At 34.5% G+C, this 26,472-nt stretch overlaps 1 protein-coding gene across 3 annotated transcripts in view; it reads left to right on the top strand.

The window, feature by feature from the left end:
* ZSWIM2 (zinc finger SWIM-type containing 2) overlaps window positions 1-26,472 on the top strand; it is a 174,782-nt gene that overhangs the window by 34,452 nt on the left and 113,858 nt on the right. For 2 of the 3 annotated variants that reach the window (XM_072962109.1, XM_072962108.1), the window contains exon 2: window positions 1,352-1,465. Coding sequence is in view for 1 of the 3 variants with exons in the window: in XM_072962106.1 (XP_072818207.1) it covers window positions 3,368-3,370 (3 nt within the window). In the remaining 2 variants the exon portion in view is untranslated. Of the gene's footprint in view, window positions 1-1,351; window positions 1,466-3,323; window positions 3,371-26,472 lie in introns of all 3 variants that reach the window. The other variant, XM_072962106.1, reaches the window with a different exon arrangement.

Below are 26,472 nucleotides of genomic sequence, written 5' to 3'. Positions count from 1 at the left end.
AATAATTAATATTTTGAATGCTCATTTATTTAATGAACAATTACATCTTACATATTTAACTCAAAATTTGGAAATGGTTGAAGTTTCATTTCAATACCAAAATACTTTAAAGCGCCACGTGCTTCACAATGTAGTGATTGTGGCCTCTGTGGTGATTGTGGCCTCTGTGTTTGGTTCAGTCCATTTTCAGGCTATTAACAGATCCCTGCACTAAGAAGATAATTTAAAATGGTTAAAATATCAGATGACTATTATGCAAAATATTTATTCCAAGTTCACTTGCTGATCTTAGGCTTCTAGTCACTAAACTTGTAAAATTTAAAATTCTGCTACTATGTGATTTTTTTTTTTCCAGTGGTTGCAACCCTGGCTTCACGTTGTATTTACCTACAGACCTTTTCAGATACTGCGGCCTAGGCCTCACTCCAAGAAGTTCTGATTTAATTCATCTGGTAGGCAGACTTGGGATCAGGATTTTTCAAAGCTCCACAAAAAGAAGCTAAAGTGCAGCCATAATTGAGAACCATTGCATACGTGACAGTTAATCAATCCAACCTAAGTATGCATGGCCCATTATTAATCCAACCTGAGTATGCATAGCCCATTATTAATCCAACCTGAATAGGTATAGCCCATTATTAATAAAAGTTTATAGCTGTGTCTAAACACAGAAGACAGAATAGAAATACTTACATATTTTACATTGGCTATAGATAACATAGATAAAAGGTTTTTTTTTTTATTTTCTAGGTAATTCACTCCAATTATTCAAATATGTAGTTTGAAGGTAGTAGATACATTCACATTCATAAATAAAATTAGTCTTTGGTTTTCTTTTTTTTATTTTTTGCTTTATTTCTCAGAGTTTGGTATTAAAATAGTGTATTTTCTTTTTTGAAAATTTATTTATTTATTTATTCATTTGTTTATTTATTTAATGTAGAAAAATCAAAGTGTAAACATTTGGGAAAAAAATCTAGAGGGACAAAAAAAGCCAGTGTGCATAGATTAAAAGATATAAACATTTAAATTTTCTGCCCAGAAGTAATGACAAATTTTAAGAAAATTTCTGAATTTGCTGAGGAGGGAGAAATTATTCTGGGGGAGAGTGGGATCTGGAAAGGTAGGAGAGGCTGCTTGAAAGAGGGACTTCTAAGATCAGGGAACCGTTGGAGCAAACACTTGGAGAAGGGAGAATGTTCCTGGCTAGACAAGGCCAGGAGGACGGACAAAGCCTGCCATGTTCAAGGATAATGGGAATGTGGAGGCTGGAGTGGGTGAGGGAGGGGAGGTGAGGGCATGGAGTTTGCATCCTCCAAGCCCTAAACTGACCCTGTCACGGCTTCTCCAGGTCAATCCAGATCTAGACCTACTCATGGGACAATGCCCAGGTGCTCCTGGTGGGGAACGTGTAACCGACGATGAGCAGATGGTATTGTTGGAACACAACTGACAGACCACCTTGGTGAGTGCCTAGCGGGGCCAGGGCTGGGGCTGGAACCTGGACAATTCACACTTTCTGCAAGCTGCTTTGATCCAGGAACTGTTTGATTGGGCTGTTAATGGATGTGTAGGAATTCACAATGCAGGAAGTTACTGATTCATTCAGACACCCTCAGGGCCCAGCCTCATTCTGGTTGCTGAGTGTGGTAGAGGAAGGAACCTGGGCTAAGGGATAGTGGTGTAGATCTTTGTAGGGGAAAGGGAGGAACCTGGGCTAAGGGAGCTCAAAGGGGGAGCCAGGATGTGTTTGGTAAGGTAAGACTTTCTGGAGTGGAGACATTGGATCTGGTCTTTGAAGAAAACAGCTCGGGCAAAGGCCAAAAATGGGAAAGATCCTGTGTGTTCTGGCAAATAATTTTACATAGCTAGAACTTGAAGGTCACTTGGAGGAAATGTGCAGGTCCTGAACTGAGGAGCCGAAACCCTTTCAAGGGCAATAGGGAGCCACAAAGGGTGTGTGAAAAGGAGAGGGTATGTGAAAAGGAGAGAGTATGGCTGGATCTGAGTGTCAGATGCCTCCAGAGGCAGTGCACAGGGCTGAGCTGAGTGACGGGAGTAGAGGAAAATTCCTCTTAGGTCTGTTCTTTGGAGTAACTTAAAGAGTATCAGAATTTTATGTGCTTGGAAGTTTTTATACAGTTTGTGACTTTGTAGATGTGTATGTATTTTTTAAATTGCGTTCAATTGTTAGTCTTTAACAACTTAGTTCTTAATGGCATTTGACCTCTTCTGGTTTTTATTTCTTTTCTGGGGTCCTTTTTGCAATTTGTATTTTTCTAAAATAACATGTTTTCCATCTCAATTTTCAAATGTATCGACACTATTCTGCTGGTTAATAAACTAGTGTCTCTCAGCTTGAAACCCACCAGTCTATTCTCTGCAACATGATGCTGTAGCTAGGACAGGCCAAACCCATTTCACCTGTGCCAGCCAGCCAGCTCCCTATAGGGCTGTGCCAATAAGGAGAGTTTCCTGGAGGGGAATCGGAAAGTCGGAAGAGACAATGGAAAATGTCTCTTCTTCTTTTCTCCCCGTTCCTGTCAGCATCACTACAGCCATAGTTTTTGACCATAGCAACAATGACTGGTTCCAGTTTGCAGTTTTCCCAAATCTCCCAAACAAGGCTCAGTGGTACACCCACCTCAGACATACCAACACCAGTCAGCTGGCTCCCTAGCTCAAATTTAAAGGTAAGGCTAAGGATGAGCCTCATTCTAGAGGCATTTTTTCTTTCTTTTTTTTTAATTGACATAGAGTCGTTTACTATGTGTTAATTTCTGGTATACAGCACAATGTGCCAGTCATGCATATACATACATATAATCGTTTTCATATTCTTTTTCATTAAAGGTTATTACAAGATATTGAATATAGTTCCCTGTGCTGTACAGAATTTTTTAAATCTATTTTTATATATAGTGGCTAACATTTGCAAATCTCAAACTCCCATATTTATCCATTCCCACCCCCCCTTTCCTCCCATAATCATAAGATTGTTTACTCTGTCCATCTTCTTCTTTTTGGAGATGAGTTTGTGTCCTTTTTTTTTTTTTTTTTTAGAGTCCACATATGGATTTCATATGGAATTTTTCTTTCTTTTCTGGCTTACTTCACTTAGAATGATGATCTCTAGGTCCATCCATGTTGCTGCAAATGGCAATATTTTATTCTTTTTTAATGGCTGAGTAGTATTCCATTGTATAAATACACAACTTATTTATCCAGTCATCTGTTGATGGACATTTAGGTTGCGTCAATGTTTTGGCTATTGTATATAGTGCTGCTATGAACATTGTGGTGCTTGTATCTTTTCAAATTAGAGTTCCTTCCAGATATATGTCCAGGAGTGGGATTGCTGGATCATATGGTAAGTCTATTTTTAGTTTTTTTGAGGAATCTCCATACTGTTTTCCATAATGGCTGCACCAAACTATATTCCCACCAACAATAAGGAGGGTTCCCTTTTTTACACACTCTCTCCAGCATTTATTGTTCGTGAACTTTACAATAATGGCCATTCTCATTGTTATGAGATGATACCTCTCTGTAGTTTTGATTTGCATTTCTCGGATAATTAGCAATATTGAGCATTTTTTCATGTGCCTATTGGCCATTTGTTTGACTTCATTGGAGAATTGCTTGTTTAGGTCTTCTGTACATTTCTGGATTGGGTTGTTTGTTTTTATTTTTATTTGTTTTTAATAAGATAGTATGTTTTTTCTTTTACATTTTTAATTTTACTTCAATGAATGGACTAATATAATGCATGTGAAGTTTTGGAGTACAATCTCTTCATTTTCATTTTGCTTTCCTTATTCCTGACATCTCCTACTCTCTTTCACCTATAGCAGCATATCCCTACACCTCACATGGGCAAGTAACCCAAATTAACAATCTCATATATATCTGTAATGTTCTCCATGCCCATATAATTATACACAAATATTCAGCTATTTAACTCAGTTTTTAAATTGCTGTACAAAATTAAGATCATTGCAGCTTAATTTATTTTTCAAATATCCTTTTTTAGTGAACATTAACTTTGTTTCAATTTTTTTTTCCACTGTGTGCAAGGTGTCAATAAACATCTCAATATATTTTTCCTTAAGTATTAATGAGGATAACAAAATCTGTTTTTATCATTTTAACTACTGTCTGGCTCTGGTTTTCTTTGATACATTGTAGTTAATTTATTGATAAAATCAAATCTCTTGCATCCTAAAAATATTTTTTCATATTTTTCTTAGGTATTTGCATGTATAATTGGGTACTTTCAAATGAGCTTTAAGATTATCTTAACTGATTCTTTAAAAAAGAAATATTTATTGAGCTCTATTTAGAATTGAATTAACTTTAAAAATTAATTATGGGAAATTGGTATTTTATAATATTGTCTTTCTGTGTAAAAACATGGAAGGTATTTTATTTGCACAATATTTTAATGTAAGTCCATGTTTCCTGCATTTATGCAAAGCATGAATAAGCATACTTTACACTTTAATTAAGTGTTATGATTTTTATATGTGTCCTGACATTATTTTTAAATTCATTCATAGATATTTTTTAAGTTTTTGCTAATATGAATAAAATGTTTTTCTCTAAGTATCACTAATATAGAGAAAAATCTATGTTTTGTATATTTATTTTATGTACAGTCACCATACCAAATTATTTTATCTTTATTTTTTAACTAGAGGCTCTTATGAAATCTATCATTAGCAAAAAATATATATATATATGTATACACACACACACACACACACACATATATACAGTTTCAGCTCTTCCTTGCCAAAGTCTGTACCAATCAGTTTTTTTCTTAATGAATTTGCTAGAATCTCCAAGATAACTATGAGTGAGAAAGTCTGTATCAAAAGTTTCTTTGTAGTTCCTTCCTGTTATTTAAATTATTTTGATGTTTTGCCACATGGGATATTACTTGCTATAGATTTTGCAGAATAGTTTCTATTAAAATTTTTTGTTTCATATTATTCCTATTTGACTTATCTTCAACATTTTGAATAGGTGTTTATTTTATCAAATGCCTCTTTAGCAAACTAGTAGAACTATGTAAATTTTCTTCCTTAATTTTGGTGCAATTAATTAGTTCAATAATTCTCTCATATTGAAATACCCTTGCAGTCCTCAATAAACATTCTTATTCATAATACATTATTTGATACACTGCTAGAGCTATTTATAAATATTTTATTTAGACTTTCTGCTTTTATACTCATGAGAGAGAATGGTTAATAGTTTTTTCCTTTCTTTTTTTTTTTTTTTGTGCTATAACTCACACACTTAACACAGTAGTATTTGAAAATACATTGAATTGTAAATAAATTAGGGAGAGTTCCAGATTTTTCTGGGGTTATAAATAGTTTAAATAATATTGCAATTCTTTGTTCCTTGAAAGTTAGTAGAACCATCTGGTTCTCATTCCATTTCCAGTGGTAGATTAAGCAATCTTCCAATCCTGTCAGCATTAATTGATTCATTCAAGATTTCCAATTCTTCTTTATTCCTTAGTTACTCTATGTCTTGCTAGTAAACAATTACTTTCATTATTTTCAAATCATTTATTCCCATAGAGTTGTATGTTGTACTATCTTAAGATCCCTTTGATAACTGGCTAGGTACCTTTTCTCATTAATCTCATTTTTTTCTTTGAATTTCTAAGAGATTTATCTACTTTATTGACTTCTCCAAAGAACAATCTATTGGATTGACCTACTCTTTCTACTTTATTTGCTTTGTTTTTTATTTCATTGATTTCTACTTTTACCTTTATTTACTACTTTGTTCTATTCTTCTTTGGAGAGGGGGTTGTGTGTGTGTGTGTCTGTGTTTCTAATTGGGTTTCTCTGCTGGGCTTTTACAGGAAGCATTCTTTTCTTCCTTGCTTCCTAGGTCATTTACAATTTCTCAATTGATTTCCATTTTTATCCATGGATTATTTAGGAAAATAATTATTAATTTTCAGGTAGTTAATATGTCAGTAAGGTTTTACTTATTTCTAACTTTATGTGAATATGATCAGAAAAATTGCTTAGTAAAACTTTTCATATTTTAAAATGCATTTTTGTGGCCAACATATGATTAATATTTAATTAATTCATAGAAAAAAATTTTAAATTATAATATCTAGGGATTTAGGGAAATTACATATTTATTGTAAAATCTTAAAAATAATTTAATTAAATTTTCTTGCTTACTTTTGTCTAGTAGTCATGTCTAATTCTCAAAAAGCCTATAATGAAATTCTCCTAATATATTCATGTTCTATAAACTCATCCTTATATTCCTAAACGTATTGATATTTATCTTTAGCTACTATTTAGGTGTATTCTAGCTTCATTCTTACTTTATCATGAACTTCATCTTTACCCTTACTTATTGCTTTCATAGATAAATTATATGCTTTGTTATATTAATAGTCATTCTTTATTTACTTGTCCTGTGTGTACCTGTTATCTCTTTGCCCATCCCCTTAACATTTATTTTTTTCTTTGAAATATCATATGTCAGTTTTGTTTTTTGAGCCAATCTATCTTTTAATGAATAAATTCAATTCAATGATTTTCTTTTTTTCTTTTTTATGACTGAACAGTGTTCCAATGTATGTATCTATAAGTATATGCCATTTTACAAAATCTGTTGATTAGATACAACAGCTTTTTGGTGATGTCTTCAGGATTTTCTATATATAAAATCATGTCATCTGCAAAAGAGATAGTTTTCAATACTATGCTGCTTCCAATACTATGTTGAACAGGAGTAGTGAGAGTAGGCACCCCCATCTTCTTCCTGATCTAAGAGGAAAGGCTTTCAACCTTTCACAATTGAGCATGATGTTATCTGCAGGCTTGTCATATATCACCTTTATTATGTTATATTCCTTCTATACCTAATTTATTGAAGGTTTTTATCATGAATGGGTGTTGAATTTTGCCAAGTTCTTTTTTTGTGTTTATTGAGATAATCATATGATCTTTATCTTTCATTCTATTAATGTGATTTATCACATTTATTAATTTGTGTATATTGAACCATCTTTGCAACTGGAAGATGAATACCACTTGATTGTAGTGTATGGCCCTTTTAAGTGCCGCTGAACTTGGTTTGCTAGTATTTTGTTGAGAATTTTTGAATCATAATGTTCTTCAATTCATCTACAGAATAAGTTGCTTCAAAAAACTGCTTTAAAAAAAGTTCTAGAGCATCTTTTTTTCTACTGTATTTGAATTTTACTAATGCTTTTTTTGTTTGCTACTCAAATTGTTTTCTTTTATCTCCAGCAGTTATATTTCTCTGTATGGCTGTTTTTTAATCTCAGGCATAGAAGTTTTCTCTCACTGTTTCAGCTTCTCAGAATATTTGGGGCAAACCAATATGTTTTGGGGTGCATGTTGGTCTTAGCCCAAGCCTCTGACTGGCTCTACCTGTCGGACCTCTCCCATGGCCCAAAGCTCACATGCAGTCAGCTACTAGCCATCTCCAGATGTTCTGAAGGAACAAATAGATTAATCTTCAGGGTGGAAGAAACATGAGAAATGCTCATATGAAGTTATGTTTCCCCCACTGAATCTCTTTTTTCATTTATTTTATTTTATTAGGTTAACTAACAATTCATCTATTATTTGTTTTTCAAACAAACAGCTCTTTAATATACTTATTATTTGTATTCTTTTCTTCTAATTTTTCTTTTTCATTTTTATCAGTTCTCTTCTGCACTCGTTTTATTGTCTTTTTAAATATTCTTCAGTTGAGTCATTTATTTTCGTTACTTGTTTTGTAATCTAATTATGCTGTGATTTTGGAGGAGAGACAAACTTCAGTCTTTAACTTATTTCAGTTGATCTTATGAGGTCTATGGATCATAATATATCATTTTTCTTAATTTTTAAGTTTCAGATGTTTTTACCATTTTGATAGAATGTTTTTAGTATGTATTTTCTGGGCTTTTTCTAAAACTATTGTTAATTTTAATGTTACTGTAATAAGGTCAAAGAATTGTGCTTTACTATTTATTAATTTGCTCATTCTATTGAGATTTGTATTATGGCTTAAAAGTTAATCAAATTTTTATATGTTCTGTGAACATTAAAGGAATCTTTGATATGTTCTGTATCAGGCAGAAATGTGTTCTTACTAATACCCTGCCATGCTCAGTCACTGGCTTGGAGCAGTCTGAGGCTTGCATGGCCTCAGATTCATGGGAGTTGTAGCTCAAAACTGTCAACGAATTATGCTCCCACAGCAGCTTCTCATGTAGGAGATCTGAATGGCATATTTCTATGACCACCATACACAGCCAAAGCTTAATTGAAATAGAAATTTTAACACATACTTTTAGATATTTTAAGATACAGAATGCCTCTAAATAAGGATAAAAATATTGTCAATAAATAAGTTTATTTTATTCTTTCCCTATAAAGTTTTTGTACCCACCCCTTTACAGACATAGGTAATTTTTGTATTAATTTGGATGTGAACTTGGGGATTATTCTTCTGCTGAACTTTATAAAGTCTTTGCGAAAACCTCTCTTAGGTTTGAGGCATATTCAGAGGAGAGCACTACCTGAAGCGTACAGCATGTGGTCAATACCATCACTTAGAATTCCAAGAGGGGCAATTAAAGAAGAGTTGATTGCTGAAGAAGACTCATAGGACCCAAAATGGCAACGCTTGCAAATCTGCAAGAAAAGAGCAAGTTATTACAACAGCATAAAGCAAGGATATGGATCACAGCCAAAGACTATCATAGAGCAAGCTATCCAGGCAGGCCAAGCAGGGGTTCCATTTGTCCTTCCTCTGTAAGGATTATAGCAGATGTCTTTTTACTCTCGGATCAGGTATCACCAACATGTGAATGGAGCCCCTCCAAACCAGGGAGCCCAAAAAGGTGTTTCATCCCAGGTTCCATATATTCTGCTGATCATGTAGGCATATTCTTGCTACATAACCAGCTATAACAACAGAGCCTTACAGGGGTCTCATCGAGACCAGATGCAAACCATCAGTTTCCATGTTGTTAATAAATAATGATGACACACTGGCACAATTCCTCTCAGACCCATGGTTACAAATCAGCACTCAAGTATTTTCCAACTCTGCAGCCATTAAAAAATCATGCTTTGGAAAAACATTTAACTATTTGGGGAAAATGTTCACAATATGAAAATACATAAGGAAATCACTGCAGCTAGAGAATTTTTAAGTGACATTATTGACTAAGGAATAATTTAAGAGTTGAGGAAAGAATTGCATCTCACCATGCACACCGAAAAAAATTAAGAACCAAGAAGATCTGGCCCTTGCTTCAACAGAAATGCCTCAGCTTGCCTGCCTGCCCCTACTTTATTTTTTACTACCCTCTAGTCCACCAATCTGGCCTATACGGGTGTGGAAGAAATATACACTGACTGAAGAGTGAGAATAAAAGATTTCTATTTTCCTAGGAGAAGACTGACAGTTCTTTGGCTATAGGAACAAGTAACCATTGATCCAAGTGATTAATAACAGCTTCAAACCAGTGTGCACGCCTCTATGATTTGTTCAAAGAGACTGTCCTGCAAGCACAGCTCCCTCATGATTAGCAAGCAGTTAAATCAGCTTGCTGTTTAAGATCCTCAGTGGTGGCCTCTTCCTTCAACAGGTGCCTCCTATTATGCATATTGGAAGAGAGAAGAGTAGGGTGGTGATGGGAGAAAGAGGAAGGAAGGAAAGAAAGAAAAAAGGAAAACAAGACTTTAAAATAAAAAGTAATGAGGAGTTTTAAGGAAATTACCTTACAGGCAAAAATGACTTTCAGAAACCAAAACTGTGATTTCTGAATTTTAAAAGTAAACAGACTAAGTAGGAAATGGGGTGGATACAATGTAAAACTAAAGTACTGATGGAAGCAGATTAAACACAGAAACATCACAAAACTGAGAAAGTAAACAGAAAAACTGAAAAAGAGTATTGGAAGCCAGATCTTAGGGCTATCCTTTTCGGGAAGAAGTAAAAGAAGTGGAAAGGAGAGAAACAATAATTTTAAAAATGAAAGAAAATTCTCATTAGACATAGGAGAATGAACACATGCCCACTCCCCACCAAAAACCCCAATAAAGATACAGTATAAGAATTTTTTTTAATATCATCAACTTATAAAGACAAAGAAAACAAGGAGTAACAGAAATAAGAAATTAAACAAGATGTTGGAAGCTAAATATCAGATGAATGAGGATAAATAAGAAAAAAATAAAGCTAGACCTACATGAGGAAAGTAACACAAAGTAATCTGATTCATAGTTGAGTTTTAACACAGACTCAAACTTGAGTTGTAATAAGTATTTATTTATAATTTTTTAATTTAAAAAAATTATTTTAAAAGCACACAACTGAATTTCTTTAGATACCAGAGTAGAATCAGCTAGAACTATGCCTATACCATCAAAGGTTATACTTAACAACATAAAAGAAACTATTCCATTTTATGTGTCTTAAACACAGTATTATATGTTTAATAAGCAATAAAAGAAATTGTATGTCGGCAGCCTCAAATGAGTAGGCCATGGGGCCCAGGCCAAAGTTCACAATAACTTGAACCTGATAAGGAGTAAATGTACCCATGCACTAGTATCATGAGTAAGCATTCTATGAACAATACGCATGCATGGGCAGAATATATAAAAAGGACAAGTGCGCCACACCGGGGCCGTACCATCTTGTTGTACTATAATAAAGTGCTGTTTTCGCTCCATGTCCGCTCCTCGCACAGTCTGTTTCGTGGCATGTCGGCTCCTTGTGCGTTTTTCCAGTTGGGCAGCTCACTTCCTCGGATCCCTCTTCAGCTCCCCTCGGCTGACATTGTATCATTCCTTAGCATGAAGAATTATCATACACAGCTCTAATATGAACCAACCCCAAACAGAAGTTGGTCTATTTTCTTAGTTTCCATTCTTAATTTACACAGAGTAGTGTACTGAATTAACTTTTTATTGCATACATTTCCTTATTAAGAATTATAAAGATGATTACCAGCTCATCTTAAGCTACTTATACAGTAGCTATAAAATGCACTCCTTAAGAAATATTTAAAGCTTTGTACCAATATGCAATTTTCATTGCAATGTTACATGTGATAGTACAAATTTGAGGAAATGTTCAATTAGAAGGTACTGATTAATTAAGGTATGACAATCTTTATTATAGAATATTATGCAGTTGTTTAGAATGATAATGTAGAAAAACAATGACATGGAAAAATGTTCATGATGTATGATTACAAAATAATATGACCCTAGTTTAACTTTCTTCAATGCATGTACTATATGTATGTATGTGTGTTACTGAACACACATAAATGCATCTACTCATATGTATATACATTCAGAGAGAGAGGAAAGTTGAACATAGAGAGAAAAACCAAGAGAATACAGTAAAATGCTCAACTTTGAGACTAAAGGAATTGGTGAAAAACCATAGCATCGGCAGCCTCAAGTGAGCAGGCCATGGGGCCCAGCCTTAAGTGAATAGGCCATGGGGCCCAGGCCAAAGTTCACAATAGCTTACACCTGGTAAGAAGTAAAGGTACACATGCGCTAGCAGCATTATGTAAGTAGTATGAACAAAGAAATGAACAATGCACATGAGTGGGCAGGACAGATAAAAGCAGGACAAGTGTGCCATGCAGGTGCACAAAATCTTATTGTGCTAGAATAAAGTTCTGTTTCTCTCCATGGTGGCTCCTCGCACATTTTTCCGGTTGGGCAGCTCACCCCCTCGAATCCCTCTTCAGCCCCCCTCGGCTGACACATAGCAAAATCAACAAATTAAGACTTTGAGAAAAAAATATGCTGTTGAGAAGTTATGTAAGAAATTCTTTGACCTATGAGCATGTTGATTCCTCCTTTCTCCCTATCCTTTAAGCCGCTAAAGCTTAGAGAAAGCACTGAAGGGAAGAAGCTAAATTCTTCTTATGCAGTTTATATTTCATGAGTCCTCATTTGAATTTATCTTCTTCAGTTAGGTTTCTAAATTTCTATGTGCCCTTGCATAATACTTACCATGCCTGTAACCAAACTGATGTTAATAAATGACTAAACCACGTGGTATCGATAAAATTGACTTATGATCAGCCCCACCTTGAGCCCTAAGCCCAATCTGGTGATTCTGTTACACTTGCTTAGCCAGCATGACCCCTACCTCTGCACCATGATCATTCAACTTTCCCACTCCCCAAACTACCACCCTCATCACTTCCTCCTTAGAAGCTGAACTTGTCAGGTGTCAACCCCCTCACCTCTGGCTACCAAATCTACAAGCGCACCTGCACACCTATACTGTATTCATCCTTTCCTCCATTCTCCATTCATAAGAGAGGAACTGTCCTATCAAAACTTCCATTTTGCCCAATGCTCTAGCTTCCTTCCCCTCCCACCATTTATCAAATCCTGATAAACTAATTTTCCCTCTCATATTATTTAAGAATAAACTACTCCACTTAACCCCACACTCCTCTCCAGCCACCACCCCATATTTCTATTTAGAATCAGATGCTATGTTAGGCATTTTTAACTCAGAGTGTCTTAACTACCCCTCTCAACAACTCATTGCCCAAATTTGCAAACTAGGATTTACTTTTTTTAAAGAAAATTTTTAAACAGTGTTAAAACCATGATTCTCATACAAATATAAAATAAACATGTGTCAATGTTTATTTACCTTATTAATTAAATGAAGGAAAAAGACAGAAGCCCCCAAACCGACAAATTTATACGGAGTGGAGGAATGGTGACATGAATTTTAAAGTGGATTGAAAGCTGACTTTTTTTGACAGTAGGAGACAGAAATCAATTGGCTGTCTACCAGACCCAATTTATTTGCATGTTTATGAACAAGAATTATCTGTACTACTGTCAGTGTTCTACACGTGAACTTTTATTGTTACAGAGTTGTAAAATAGACTAGTCAGTGAGAAAAGTGCATATCCCTACAGGCTCAGGTAATTTCCAGAAGCTCCAGTATTCCTGTGAAAGATATACAGTAATCTTTTCTGCTAATTGAAAAGTCTTAAATTTTTCCTTACACAAAGATTAGATAATTTATTAGAAGTCATATAGATAATAATTAGAAAATCTAGAATTTAAACCCTAGCCTGAAAACATCTGCTATTACCCTATGTCTTTCTTTTTTTTTTTTCTTCTTTCTCTTCTTCAGATTTCTTTAATGAGTCATCCTCAGATCCTCCATGGTTAGGTAGTTTAGATAGAAATGAGCACTGGGCAGGGGGAGACGAAGGGGAAAGGAACAACCCAGAAAATGATAGTGTGTCTGCATTCAGGAAAAGGGGATCCAGAAATTTTTACTTTTTCTAAATGAGGGCCAGTAAAAGAAGCCAGTTAAAATCAAAGTGCTGCAGCTCTGCTCCTCATTCTTTATATCCCCAATTTAAGGTGAGCCACTTTACAGATTATTTAACAGTGGCAAGGTCTGCTTTCAGAAAAAAAACCCAGAAGTCATTGGGAATGGCTTCACCCTTTTATCCAATAGGAAATTTATATCTGAACATGATAATCCAACATCAGTACATACAGATAATTTGGTTTTAAATAATACTATGAGCAAGGGCATTGGTAGTCCTGTACACGTTGAGAACTGCAAAGCCCAGACCAAATCCACTTTTACAGTCTCTCTTAAACCATGATGATGCCTGCTGGACCTTTCCAGAGACTTCTGTCTCAGCTCCTCTTCATTGTTAGCCACTGGTTGCCTCAGTTAATAAGATTTTCCAAGAGAGTACTTAAGTCTGGGCATATTTAGAAACTGTGGCTAGCCAGCAGTGCAGTGTCTGAGTTCAAACTTAAGGATTCGCCTTTAATACAAGCTATTTGTCCAAACCCCTAGAATAAGGATATCTCTAACATTTATTAAGTATCCATCTAGAAGATAAAAACTGCTTGGGAAGACGGTGGTCTAACATCTCAGTCAGGGATGGAGGGACAGCTTGTCACCAGCTGCTCTGAGAAATGCCATAATTTTCCGCCTTCTGTAGTTGATTTTATGACCACTCTTCTGTTTATGTCTTAAAGTGTTGGCCAGCAGAGAGGCTGTCCCTACAACATATTAGCCACAGCATGGCTTAGCAATACACTGTAAAGACTTTAAGCAATTTACATAAGCAGGTTACTAGGGGCAGTATAACCTGTTTACTCACATTGCATAAGAGTCTTATAAAAAATTCTATAAAAACCTCAGCCATTTTGGCTAGGGCCAGTTTTAGCCTATCCCTCAGACTGAACAAAAATGGCATCCACATCTCCACACACATATAAAAAAATTAAAACCATACAAAGAAAGGAAATATTTTCACAAAGAAGCAACAACACTAAAGAGCTGTGACACTGGGTAAAGTATACACCCAACAAGCTCTGTTGTCACCAGAACTCTTAGCTTTTCAGGCTAAAATATGTATGCATTTGAGTTACTTCAGACTTTCCCCGCAAGCAATGGCTTTGTCTTTGAATGTTTGTTTAACCCAAGCGATGCAGGAGAGCTGCCCAGTAGTAAACTTTACCTGAAAGGTAAATTCAGGCTTTCACATCTTCCATGGCTTGCAGCTTTTAAAAAGCAGTTGTTTGGGTTTTTTTCTGTTTTTTTGTTTTTTTGTTTTGTTTTGTTCTTTTAACTTCACCCCATTGATGTTTGGCAGGGTAAAGAAAAAAAAAAACCAAGAAAAAATGAAGACCGTATTTTGAGTTAGTGCACCCTATTAGAGAAAAATAAATAAATGAGATTCCCTTGAAGAACATTTGGTTCTCTGCTGAGGAGTTTTCTATTTAATGGAAACTTCATTTTTAGTTTTAACATCAAAACTTTACATCAGCTGACAAAACACAGAAAGAAAAGGAAAGAAATCTTTGTTAATATTTGTTTTGGCTTTTTCCTACTTATTAAACAACAGTCACTCTCAGTATATCAAGGGGATAAGGAACAATGTTTTCTCGTTTTAGTTATTGCCTTTGAGAGACAGCATGGTGTATCGAAAAGAATGGGGTCAGAAAGAGTGGAGTTTTAAAAGGAGGATGAATTCACTCTGAGTTTTCCCTTAATTAACTCTGTCTCTGTCATATTCTCTCACATTTCAGAGGCTTCAGGCCTCTTGTGTGTTAAATGAAGGTAATTATATGTGATAGTTGCTGTGGTAAGGAGACTCAACTGAATATTGGTTCTGCCTCAGACCGTAGCTAGTTTTCTGATAATTTTTATTTATGGCCTTCCTATGATTTCATTTTTAATCTATAAATTTGTAGACCTTTTTAAACCTTCAGCTCTAACAATTTCAAATTATTATGAAGATGATCAATCAATATTTTCACTAGTATCTTTAGGATTCCACTGAAGACTTAGCAGATAGCTATCTAGCTGACAGAATTGTTCAGCCTAACCCTGAATTAAACAATACTTTTTTACAAGTTTCATGTATCTTAGAATGAAACCATAACCTTAAAATTCTAGACATGAGCCCTGAAGTAAAACTAAAACTCTTCTTGAAGGATTAATTGAGATCAGAAAGGACCAAGAAGGGCCAAGTTTATTCTTCACGTGACTTTTCTTCCTTGCCATTCAATAATTATTTAAATTAAACACTGGAAAGTTACAGAACTGCTCAGCTTCCCTGAATGACTTCTCTAGGCTAGAGTGTAAGGATACAGTTTTGCTGAGCAAATACTTATTTCATCTCAGGAATACTTTATACAGTAAATTTTACTGAGTAAAATGCTGAAGATGAAGAATCAGTCTAAAATACATCAAAAATTTACAAAATCTGACAAAACTCTCTTCCCATAGAAGTCATGTTGTATAATTACATGTAGGAATGATGATTATGGTCCACTCTAACCAAAGCCTTACAACTTTAGCCCACCACCGCTCTCTCTTCTGGTTTACAGTGTTCCCTGAGGCCACAGCTCACAGCACTTTTCCTATTTTCATAACTACTGTAATATTGATTCTTACATACACAAATCTTTATGATTCCTCAGATCAACACCTCAAACTTATATTTCACCCCAACCCTACCCTTACTTCCTCAGATAAGGAAATAGACCCTTTCACATTCCAATTACTGAAAAGAAAACACACACACACATACACAAAACTTCTGTTATGAGAATCTAGCCAATTTAAATAAATTCACTGCTTTTCAACCTGGGAGAAGGGATAAAGATAAAGTGAGACTGGCTTTGCTACTTCATTCCACTCATGCGTGTTATCTATATTCAGGAGGTGTATGCAGAAGGTTTAAAAGGCTATATTCAATACTAGTATTTGAAAAAGCATATTCAATATTAAATTTCAAAAGATATATTTAATATTAAAGTGTTTTTGGTGACGGTATTTAAATTTTCATTTGAAAATGCAAATAACATTAAAAGAAGAGAGTGGAGGTTTTCTGTGTGAGAATATTTAACTAATTGGATGACCAAAGTTATAGTTCTTTTCTTAATGAAGAGTTAAGGAAGATAATACATGAATACTAAGGACCAAGTTTTCGTGCTATAAAAGAGGAAAGCACTCTCCACAAATATCTACTCAATACACTGAGTTTATGGTACAAGACATCATTATTTAGCATAGGCTATTCTTAGCCATTTAAAAATGAGCATAAATATCTTTTCTGTTGAATAGACACAACAGACACTTCAAAATAGTGGTGTAGCACTGAGAACAAACCTAAGCATATGATATTTAATCAGATCAGTCTGTTTACTTTGGAAAATCTACTTATGAAAATGTTATTGCAAAATATGTAAAAATTATTAATGAAAAATTATTTAACTTTTTGAAAAAACTAAATCTGCACATATTTGGCATACAAGGGAATCAGAATAATTGTCATCAGGCCTATAAAATGAACTCTACCAGCACTGACTTTGTCAACTCTGCATAGATTGTGAGACAATTTGCCCCAGATTGTTTTATGCCATAATAATGGCAAAGTGTAATTTCCAGGTTCCAGGCTCCATTGTGGAAGTAAGCCACTTTAAGCTAGTTTAGTTAATGTTTTCAGTTAGGTTTATTTACAAAATAAGGATAAATCCACATTGATTCAGACTTTTCTAGAGTGCACTATACACCCTGAGTATGTTTTTACTCCTTAGGAGCAGGTTGAATGCACATAGAAAAGTATTGCTGACCATGGCCGGCATATATGGTGTCATGCTTGACTGGCCTTTGATTGGTGAAGAGCATCAGCAGAATTTTTAATATGTGCGAGGATTCATGCGTAGAAAGCAAAACTTTAAACCGTCTGTGTTTTAGCTTATTAATTAAAATTTAAAGTCTTTAACCCAAGTGTTTCTTAATCCTTATGTCAATGCAAAAAAATAAAAAACAAAAACAAAAACCTTAAATCTACTTAAAATAAGAATGACAAGTTTTACTTGATCATTTTTTAAGTTTAATATAGCTGATCTCCATCATTTCAAACTCCTGATAACTCAGACTTAAATGCTATTATGGATTTAGTTGTGTCTCCCCAGATTGTTAAATTGACTCTCTAATCTCTAGGACCTCAGAATTCAACCTTTTTTGGATATAGGCTCATTGCTGATCTAATTAGTTAAAATTAGGTCATCCTGGAGTAGGATGGGCCCCTAATCTAATCTGACTAGTGTCCTTATTAAAAGGGAAGCTGTGGACACAGACATGCACACAAGGAGATCACCACATGCAGATGAAAGTAGAAATAGTGGTGAAATTTCTACAAGCCAGAGAACACCAAAGACTGTCAGCAAACCACCAGAAGCTAAGAGAAGCATGGAATAAACTTATCCCTCTCAAACCCCCAAAGGAATCAACCCTGCTGACATCCTAATCCTGTCCTTCTAACCTCCAGAACTGTGAGACAATTAATTTCTTTCAAGCCACCCAGAATGTAGTACTTTATTACAGCGTCCCTAGCAAACTAATATAAATGCTTAACTAGCAGATCACTTCTAAGCATTTAATCACCTTTTGTAAATCCAATGAGCCAAACATAAATGTAAATAGCTTTTCTTAAATGGATAAATATTTTCTTACACATTTCAAATTAAAATCTTGACAGGGCCAACATGTCTAAGTTTCTTACCTGTCATAATCTTTCAACTGTTTTATACATCTTAATCAATGTATATTCTCATTATCATGATGATTAAAAATGAAATACCAAAATATTAATTTTATGGGATTCTTTAACTTCATAAAATATTTACTCATTTTTTTTTCTGATTTTCAGTATTTAGCTAATCTGGCCAAGGAAAGCATATTTATCATCACAGATGGGCTAAGTTTACCATGACCTTTTCATAACATTTAATTGTCTGATTTAAATTCATGAGATCATGTACCCCCATCACCCAGAATTGTATATAAATATTTTACTTCTCTGAGTTCTGAATCTTTATTTATCCCTCAGTCACTATTCTATTCTGTAGCCTTTTTTCCACTATTCTATAATCACTTCATGGCAAAAGAGTCCTATTTGCTAAGGCATGTGTTTTGCAAGAATCAGCTTTAGTATCAGGAAGGTTTGGGAGGGCACTCATGAGGATACCTTGACTCTACCTGTTCAGCCCTGGACAGTTGAACACCTACTCAGTCTGTTGACTAAATTCTGAGTCACTGAGTGTGCCTGATCCTACCCAGTAACTGGAAAAAGTCATAGTAGTAACCAAAGCTCAGATACTCCCTTCCCAAAGATACCTATCCTAAGTCAGACTTGGGTTTCTTTTTAACTCTCAATTGAAAGCAATAATAATTAGAATACAGAAACAATATCTGTGACAGGACAGTGATCAAGGAGAAGATGAACTGATATATAGGAGATAAAATCATGGGGAGCCAATTATGTAGGCACTTGTAAGGCAGCGTGAGGAATCTGATGCAGGCATAAAGTGATATGACTTAAAGTTTTAACAGATCATGTTTCTTCTGGTCTATTGCTCTGGGTGGTCACCTAGAGAGTGAGCATTTACCTTTTTCTCAGTCCTGATTTCTGATTAATGAGATTTCTTTCCAGCAAGGATAGAAGGTGGAAAATGTGGATTTAATTACATAATTGATCAACTAACATCATTCTCACCAAGGCCAGAGAGAAAGTAGCAAGTACCCAAAGTTTCCTAGAGCATTTCAGCTTTAACTCTACTTAAGCAGACTGCCACTATGCTACCGCTACTCTCATTCTTTTGGCCAAAAACATAATCCTTCATTCTCCTTGCTTTGTACCTCTGCCTCAGTCAGGTCTTTTCATCTCCTCAGTATCTAACTTACTTGCATAGTTTTTCCTAAATGCATTGATTCTACTCCTTCAATGTCATCTGGCTAATCTTCATGCATTTCTTTTCCCACCTATACCATATATTCACAATTTGATTAGCACTTATCAATACTATTGTGTCAAGCTATCTCTGCTCTTCCCCCAAGGAATTTCAAAACAAATAGCCAGCTTCTTTCAATCTTATACTGGCAACCAAGTAGAAATATTTGAATTAAATTATTGCTTAAAAATTAATCATTAAGATGATCACAGATATAAAGCTACATTTTATAAAATTGATTTGTTCTTACTGTTTAAATAAGGCTCTGTTATCATTAACTGTTGCTTAAGAAGGAGTATATTTCTGGTAATGAACATGGGAAAATATGAATAATAAAGTCTTTTAAATTATGAACATAATTATATGTGCCAGTCCCTGACCTAGCTCAACTACAGATCCCTTGTGTGACAATTATGACTTAGTGAGGAAGACAGAAAGGTAAACACAAAATTAAAACACATTTTGTTAAGTAATATCCTGCCATTCTCCATTCAATAAACATTCATCAGGTCCCATACTTTGTTCTGTATCTTAAGCTAAGAATACAAGAAGAAGATAAGTGAACTGACCTCAAAAAGCTTGCACACAGGCTTAAGAGAGAAGCAATCAATAAACCAAGAATTAGAATGCAACGTGTAGTACATAAATTATTCATTCATTCAACATACATTTCTTGAAAATCACTTTGTGCAAGATGGTGTGGCAGTTACTTGGATTACAAAGACATAATTCACGATCTTTTCTCTTACAGGGAACCCATCATCTCTAGTACATTTTGATGTGACAGTTTTTTGAAAAGTACTGGGGCAAGAGAAAGCAAGGCATGGTCCAGAAAATGTAAGCGACAGAATCAGGATTTAGCAAGGAGTACGTATGAGGAAATAGTAAGAATGAGACTAGACAGATAGAGACAAGATTTTGAGAGGACTTACTCTAAAAGACTGAGTACGTTTATATTCTCCAAACCCTATCAATGTTTCAAGAAACGTTTTCTCACTGCGCTACACAAGGATTGTTTGCTTTGTTATTTGTATAGAAAATTGTAAGTGTCAAGAAATGGAGTTTAATTTCCCCCTGAAAACAGCGTAAACTAGGAGTTGTGTGCAAGTAATTTATTTGGAAAACAAACCAGATAGAGTGAAACAGAAAACGAGGAAAAGCCAAATTGAGAGGGCTTTGTTGGGTTGATCACTGCCATTAGCAGACAGGGCTTCAGCACCACTTTTTCTGAGAAGCATGTGAAAGACCTCACAGAAGCTTCCACGCAAAGATCGAAAAGGGAGTGGCAGTCACGGAGCAGCTCCCATCCCCCATTATTGATTGGCGCATCGACTTCACCGCGCATGTGCACTTGCGCACGCACAGATCCGTAAGTGCACACACGTGTGGCCAACAGTGACCCGCGGCGTCCCCCACCACCACTTCAGAGAGGCCTGGGACAGAAAGTGAAGGATGTTTGCTAGAGATGAGACACTGTGCCTGCAAAGTGAATTGTGGAATCCTGCCAGGAACTAACTGTCCAAGTTGAGGCTAGAATCAGATTGGAGCCTGAGAAGGATATAAGGAGGACCTAAGAAGTGTCTGAGGTACTCATTTATTTTTCAACCTATATTTGAAATGCCTCCCACCCCCGTATGTGCGATGGTGATTAAATACTGACCTCTCACCCTAAAAATCAGTATCTGTCTTAAGGTTAACCTGCTTCAATATACGCCTCAGAAAGATCACTTGAATAACAGTTTTCAGCATGGAAAAGTTTGCTGACGAGGAAACTGAGATGATTAGGGCTTACACGAAAGCAATGGAAGAAAATAGAAAGGCATACAGGTAATAAAGCTTCTTTATGAGATAAAACTGATAAGCTGGAGGACACAGGAGAGAGCACACCCTACAATAGTGTTCTTTAGACACTTTTTACTGTAACACACATAAAGAAATGCATTTCATACCAGGAAGATCCTCCCTCCCTCCCTAATGCTTCCCCATACACAAACATACATTTTAATAATACAGTTTTACAAAATAATAAATATCTTGACTATGTGCAATGCTAATATTTTTTATATTTTATTCTTTCTATTTTTAAGTATTGGCTGCATAACTTGATATTACCATGGTTTGAAAATATTGATGTAGGGTTACTCCCAGCTTTCTAGCTTGGCAACAGAGAAAAATTGATGGATAGATCATTAATATGAGGAATATAGAAAAAGGGTAGAGGAGAAAGTTTTGAAGAAAAATGTTCAGCATATGTTCAGGGTATGTTAGGAACTTTCACATATAATACTTCATTTAATCTATATAACCACCTTAATAGGAAGTTGTTATTCCAATTTTAAAAATGAGTAAGTTAAGACTCATAACAATTATTGTACTTCTCAAAAATTGTACATGCAGAAAATGAAAAATGGTTTTGAAACAACTTTTTTATTGCCCTATTAAAATCAAATATTTTGCAAGGCTCCCCTTTAAGTTAACTAATATGAACTTTTATATTTGAAAAACTAAAAATACAATAGTGCCATTAAACTTTTGACTGACCCTGTAGTCTATTGGGAATTATATTTAGTTAATTTAGTTTTATGAAATAAGTTACTTTCTGTTCTTTATTCATATAACAACCACTCTTCTTAAAGAAAAAATATATATATATAATTCTGTTTGTTCTGTGGATGAGGGAGAATAAGAGACCTGAACTATTTTTTTTCTCTGCATTGTCCATTTTCATAGAATTTTTAAACTGAAGAGACTATAGAGATCATCTAATGAAGACATCCAATTTCTTTACTTTATACATAAGAAAACGGATCTCATCTCCTTATTGGCAGAACTGTGTGTGTAAGAAACCCCAGTAAATCATGTGTTCTGCCATTTAAATTTGCAATTACTATTCAGCTTCCCTCTCTGCTCCCCTCTGCAAATGTTCTAATTGCTCTTCCCAGAAAAATCATCTCCCAAGTGTCCAGATCACAAAATAGAATACAAAGATAGACTTACCACAAGGAGGAAGAAAGGGTGGAGTTGTTAACATCCTCCTTCTTCCTCTAGTGGGTTCAAATTTTTTTTTCCCACTCCTACTTCAATACACACAGACTGAACATGTGTGGAGGCCACACTGTGTTATCCCCAGGTCCTATAGAAATTAGAAAATTATTTCTCTCTTACCATGTTTATGATTGATAGTTGACATCCTAAAGATTCACTTTTGCCTTCATTTTTCTGTTTTCCTTTTCCCTTCACTCTATGAAATAGCCTTATACATACCAGTAACATCTTCACATTCTGTCTCCATCAGGTTGGCCCTTATTGACAATGAACCTCCCTCCTGTTCTTTCATTTGTCCTGGAAGGGTGGGAAGCTACAGGGAGAGAGTCACGTACAGGGCTTCAGCCTAGGCCCTAGAGAATTGTTTATGAACTTTAAATCCCAAATATGGGCAGCTCTATTCCAGTCTGCACAGTAAGTGGAACTAAATTATTTGGGGCATAAAAACTGTCCTGATCACCCAATATATCCTAGGCATTTGCCGAATTTGTATATGTAGGACGTGTAGGATCCAGTCGGATGGAGAGGAGGAGAGAGAGTGATTGAAAAAGAGAAAGACTGACTAATTTTGAGTAACTGACTCATAGTATTGTGAGGACTGGTCTAAAACCTATAAGGCAGGCCAGAAGGCTGGAGACAGGTAAGAGTTGATGTGACAGTCTTGAATCTGAATTTCACAGGTCAGCCGGCTGGAAACTTAGGTAGAGTTTCTATGCTGAAATCTGGAGGAAAATTTCCTCTTCTCCAGGAAACCTCAGTCTTTGCTCTTAAGGCCTTACCTGATTGTAAGAGGCCCAACTCACATCTCCTTTACCCAAAGTCTGTTGATTTAAATATTAATCACATTTTACAAATAGCTTCACAGCAACATTTAGACTGGTGTTTGACCAAGCAACTAAGTACCATAGCTTAGCCACGTTGACATGTAAAATTAATCAGCTAAGCATAACTTTGCTTCTCACAGGCAAAATAATTATTTAAAGTTGTAATGTAATGGCATTACATTAAGTTTTTAAAAACATCACCACAAGAAGACATACACAAACATTTTAACTGTTTTTTTTTTATTATTATTGAGGTATAGTCAGTTTACAATGTTGTGTCAGTTTCTGGTGTACCATTTTAACTGTCTTAATTGATCTGAATGGCTAATTCTGGTAATATGTACCTAATTTTTTATCAATAATCACTTTATTTAAAAAAATAATAATCGGGAGGTTTTGGTTTGGAATTTGGTGTGTGTGTGTGTGTGAGAGAAAGAACACTATTACATGACAAAAACTAAAATTTTATTCTGTACTACTAGTCAATTCAATTTAGCATTTGTATTTTGAAACTCTGTAAGTCAAATATATAGAGAGAGAAACCAGAAAATTTTAAGATTTAAATTCAGTATCAATACATTCCTTAGTTTACAAGTTTTAAATTACACCAAATAAATTAATTCTGGCAGAGAAAATGAAGCTACTCCATATGACTGTGTATTATTAGCATGTGGTTTTCTAGGAAACAAACAATCACATTTTTTCACGTAAATATATTTTACAAAAACTTTTCCCCTTTACCAGAGGAGAAAATATAAAAAATGAAAACTCTTTGTGCCTAATTTCCATGACAGTTTCATAATTATGTGAGTTTGTGTGAGCAACCCTGTAGGTTCTTTTTTTTTTTTTTAAGTAATTAGCAATAGCAGTAACTTCCTTCCCTTTCAGCTTTGACCTCTCTAGCTTACACATTCCCTCTGTGAGGCTCAGCCCAGGTTCACATGTAAAGTCAGCAGAAATTTGAAACTCTTTGCTGGTCAGCTCTATAGCTAACAGAGCTGTTTATCACTCAGCACAGAATGCACAGAAATGCCTGTACACTTTTTATTCATCAACTTTTACTTTCCCCCCCTTTTATGAAAGTTTCAAACATTTAGAAAGAAGTTTGTACCCAACACCTAGATTTTACAAATGTTAAATTTTTAACTGTTTCAGAAACTATGGGAAGGGAACGAAAAGTAGCAACTATAAAGAAAACCCTTTTCATACCTTCCTGAGTCTTTTAACCTGAATTACTCCTCCCTTCTACCTGTCTTCCTTTCCAGAGATAACCAGTATATTAATAGATTATGCAGTCTTTCTATTTTGGCTTTCACTACTTTTCCCACATATATACAGAGCCATCAAAATTATAGTTATGATTTTAAATGTTGTATAATATATATTTGCAGCTTAATTTTTAATTTAACCTTATGCTTTCAAAATGTACCAAAATTGGTACATGTAGACTTACTTCACTTATTTTAACTGCTAGGATCCTATTCTATCAAAAAAAAAAAAAAGATACCATTACTGAGGTCTTATATACACATAAGCCTTTTACTGGGATCTTTATTCCTTTCCATTGGTTGTTTTTCCTAGCCCTATACAAACAGTAAGATAGAATAATACTTATAATTTGATAATTTGTCTTTATATCTGCTAAGAATTTCCTCTTGATTCTTCTTCAGAAGAGGATTAGATATTCTTGACCCTTTCCTGTTCCATAGGAATTTTAGAATCAACTTAACTGACACTGTACAGGATTTATAAATTAACTTGAGGAGAATTTATATCCTTACAGTATTAAATTTTCCTACCTGTAATTTACTTAATCATTTCTTTATCAATAAATATGCCTCTTGTTTTCATGTCTTATTGTGCTGCTTACAAACTCCTATAAAATTCTCTAACTTCCTATGTTAATGGAAATTTTATAATGTTTCACCATTAATAGTGTTTACTACATTCAGTTTTTTGGCTTTCTCTTATGCCCTTCAGTAAAAATACAGGTATCTTTCTGTTTCTGTTCCTCTTATGATTTTGGTCCTATTTTCTATAATAATTTAAAATTTTAATTTAATTTAATATAATGATTTAAGTTAATAAATTAATAGTTTAAGGATGTTGGGAATGAATAGGAATGCCAGTGATTTTGTCTACTGATTCTGTAGCCAGCAAATGTGCTGAGCTTTTATTACTTCAAATAACTCGTTTATATGGATATTACAGATAAATATACATTTACATCATCTGCAAGTAATAATCATTTAGTTTCTTCCTTTCCAAATCTCATTCCTCTTACTTATTTTCATGTCTGTGCTGGTTACAAACTCCTATAAAATTCTTTTCTAGCTCCTAACATTACTGGAAATTTTGTAAGTTTTCACCATTAGTAGTGTTTGGTAGATACACTTTGGTAGGTGGGCAAGTTCCTTTCTATTCCCAGTTTATTAAAAGTTATCATAATGAATGAAAGCTGCATTTATTACATGGGGGTTTTGAGTCTATTGAACTGATCATAAATTTTTCTGTTTTAATATTAATATAGTTATATATTAAGATATTTATGATTTTTATATTAAATCATCCTTAAGATCTTAGAACACACACTAGTTGATAATGATGTATTTTAATACATTGCTAAATATGTTTAGTTAATATTTTATTTTGTATTTTTACATCTGTAGTAATAAGTAATGCTAGAGTAGAGTTTATGCACTGGCTGTTTGTTTTTAGTACCTTAAAAATAAGAAGAAAAGAATATAGTTAACACTTATTTTGAACTTACTGTGTCAGACATCGTTCTCAGCATTTCACTTTTCTGTTTTTCTGTCATTGAATTCTCACAGTTCAGTGAGGTAGGTACTTTGTCATTCTCCCCATTTAGCACTTGGGAATTCTAGGCATTTATTTAGCAATATAGAATTAGTAAGTGGCAGAACTGAGAGTAGAAGACTTTTTCTTCTTTTTCTGCTCTTTAGAATAATTTTTTAAGTTAGTACCTATCTATTCCCTGATAGTTTGATGAAGCATATCTGGAACTAGGACTCCCACTTAAAAAAAAAATTATAGATTTTGACTGCTGATTCCATTTCCTTAGTGTAAATAAGAATATTTAGTTGTCTGTTTCTTCCGTGAATCCGTTTTGGTAAGGTATATTTTTCTAGAAAATTGTCCATTAAATCTACATTTTTGTGTTGTCATAAGTGAATAATTTACTTTTGAATATTTTAGTATGAAAATGTAGATTATCTCTGGTTTTTCTTGAT

The sequence above is a fragment of the Vicugna pacos genome, chromosome 5 (genome assembly GCF_048564905.1).
Source record: "Vicugna pacos chromosome 5, VicPac4, whole genome shotgun sequence".
Lineage (NCBI taxonomy): Eukaryota > Metazoa > Chordata > Mammalia > Artiodactyla > Camelidae > Vicugna > Vicugna pacos.
The sequence above is the reverse complement of the archived record's forward strand: the minus strand, read 5'-3'. Positions and strand labels throughout refer to the sequence as shown.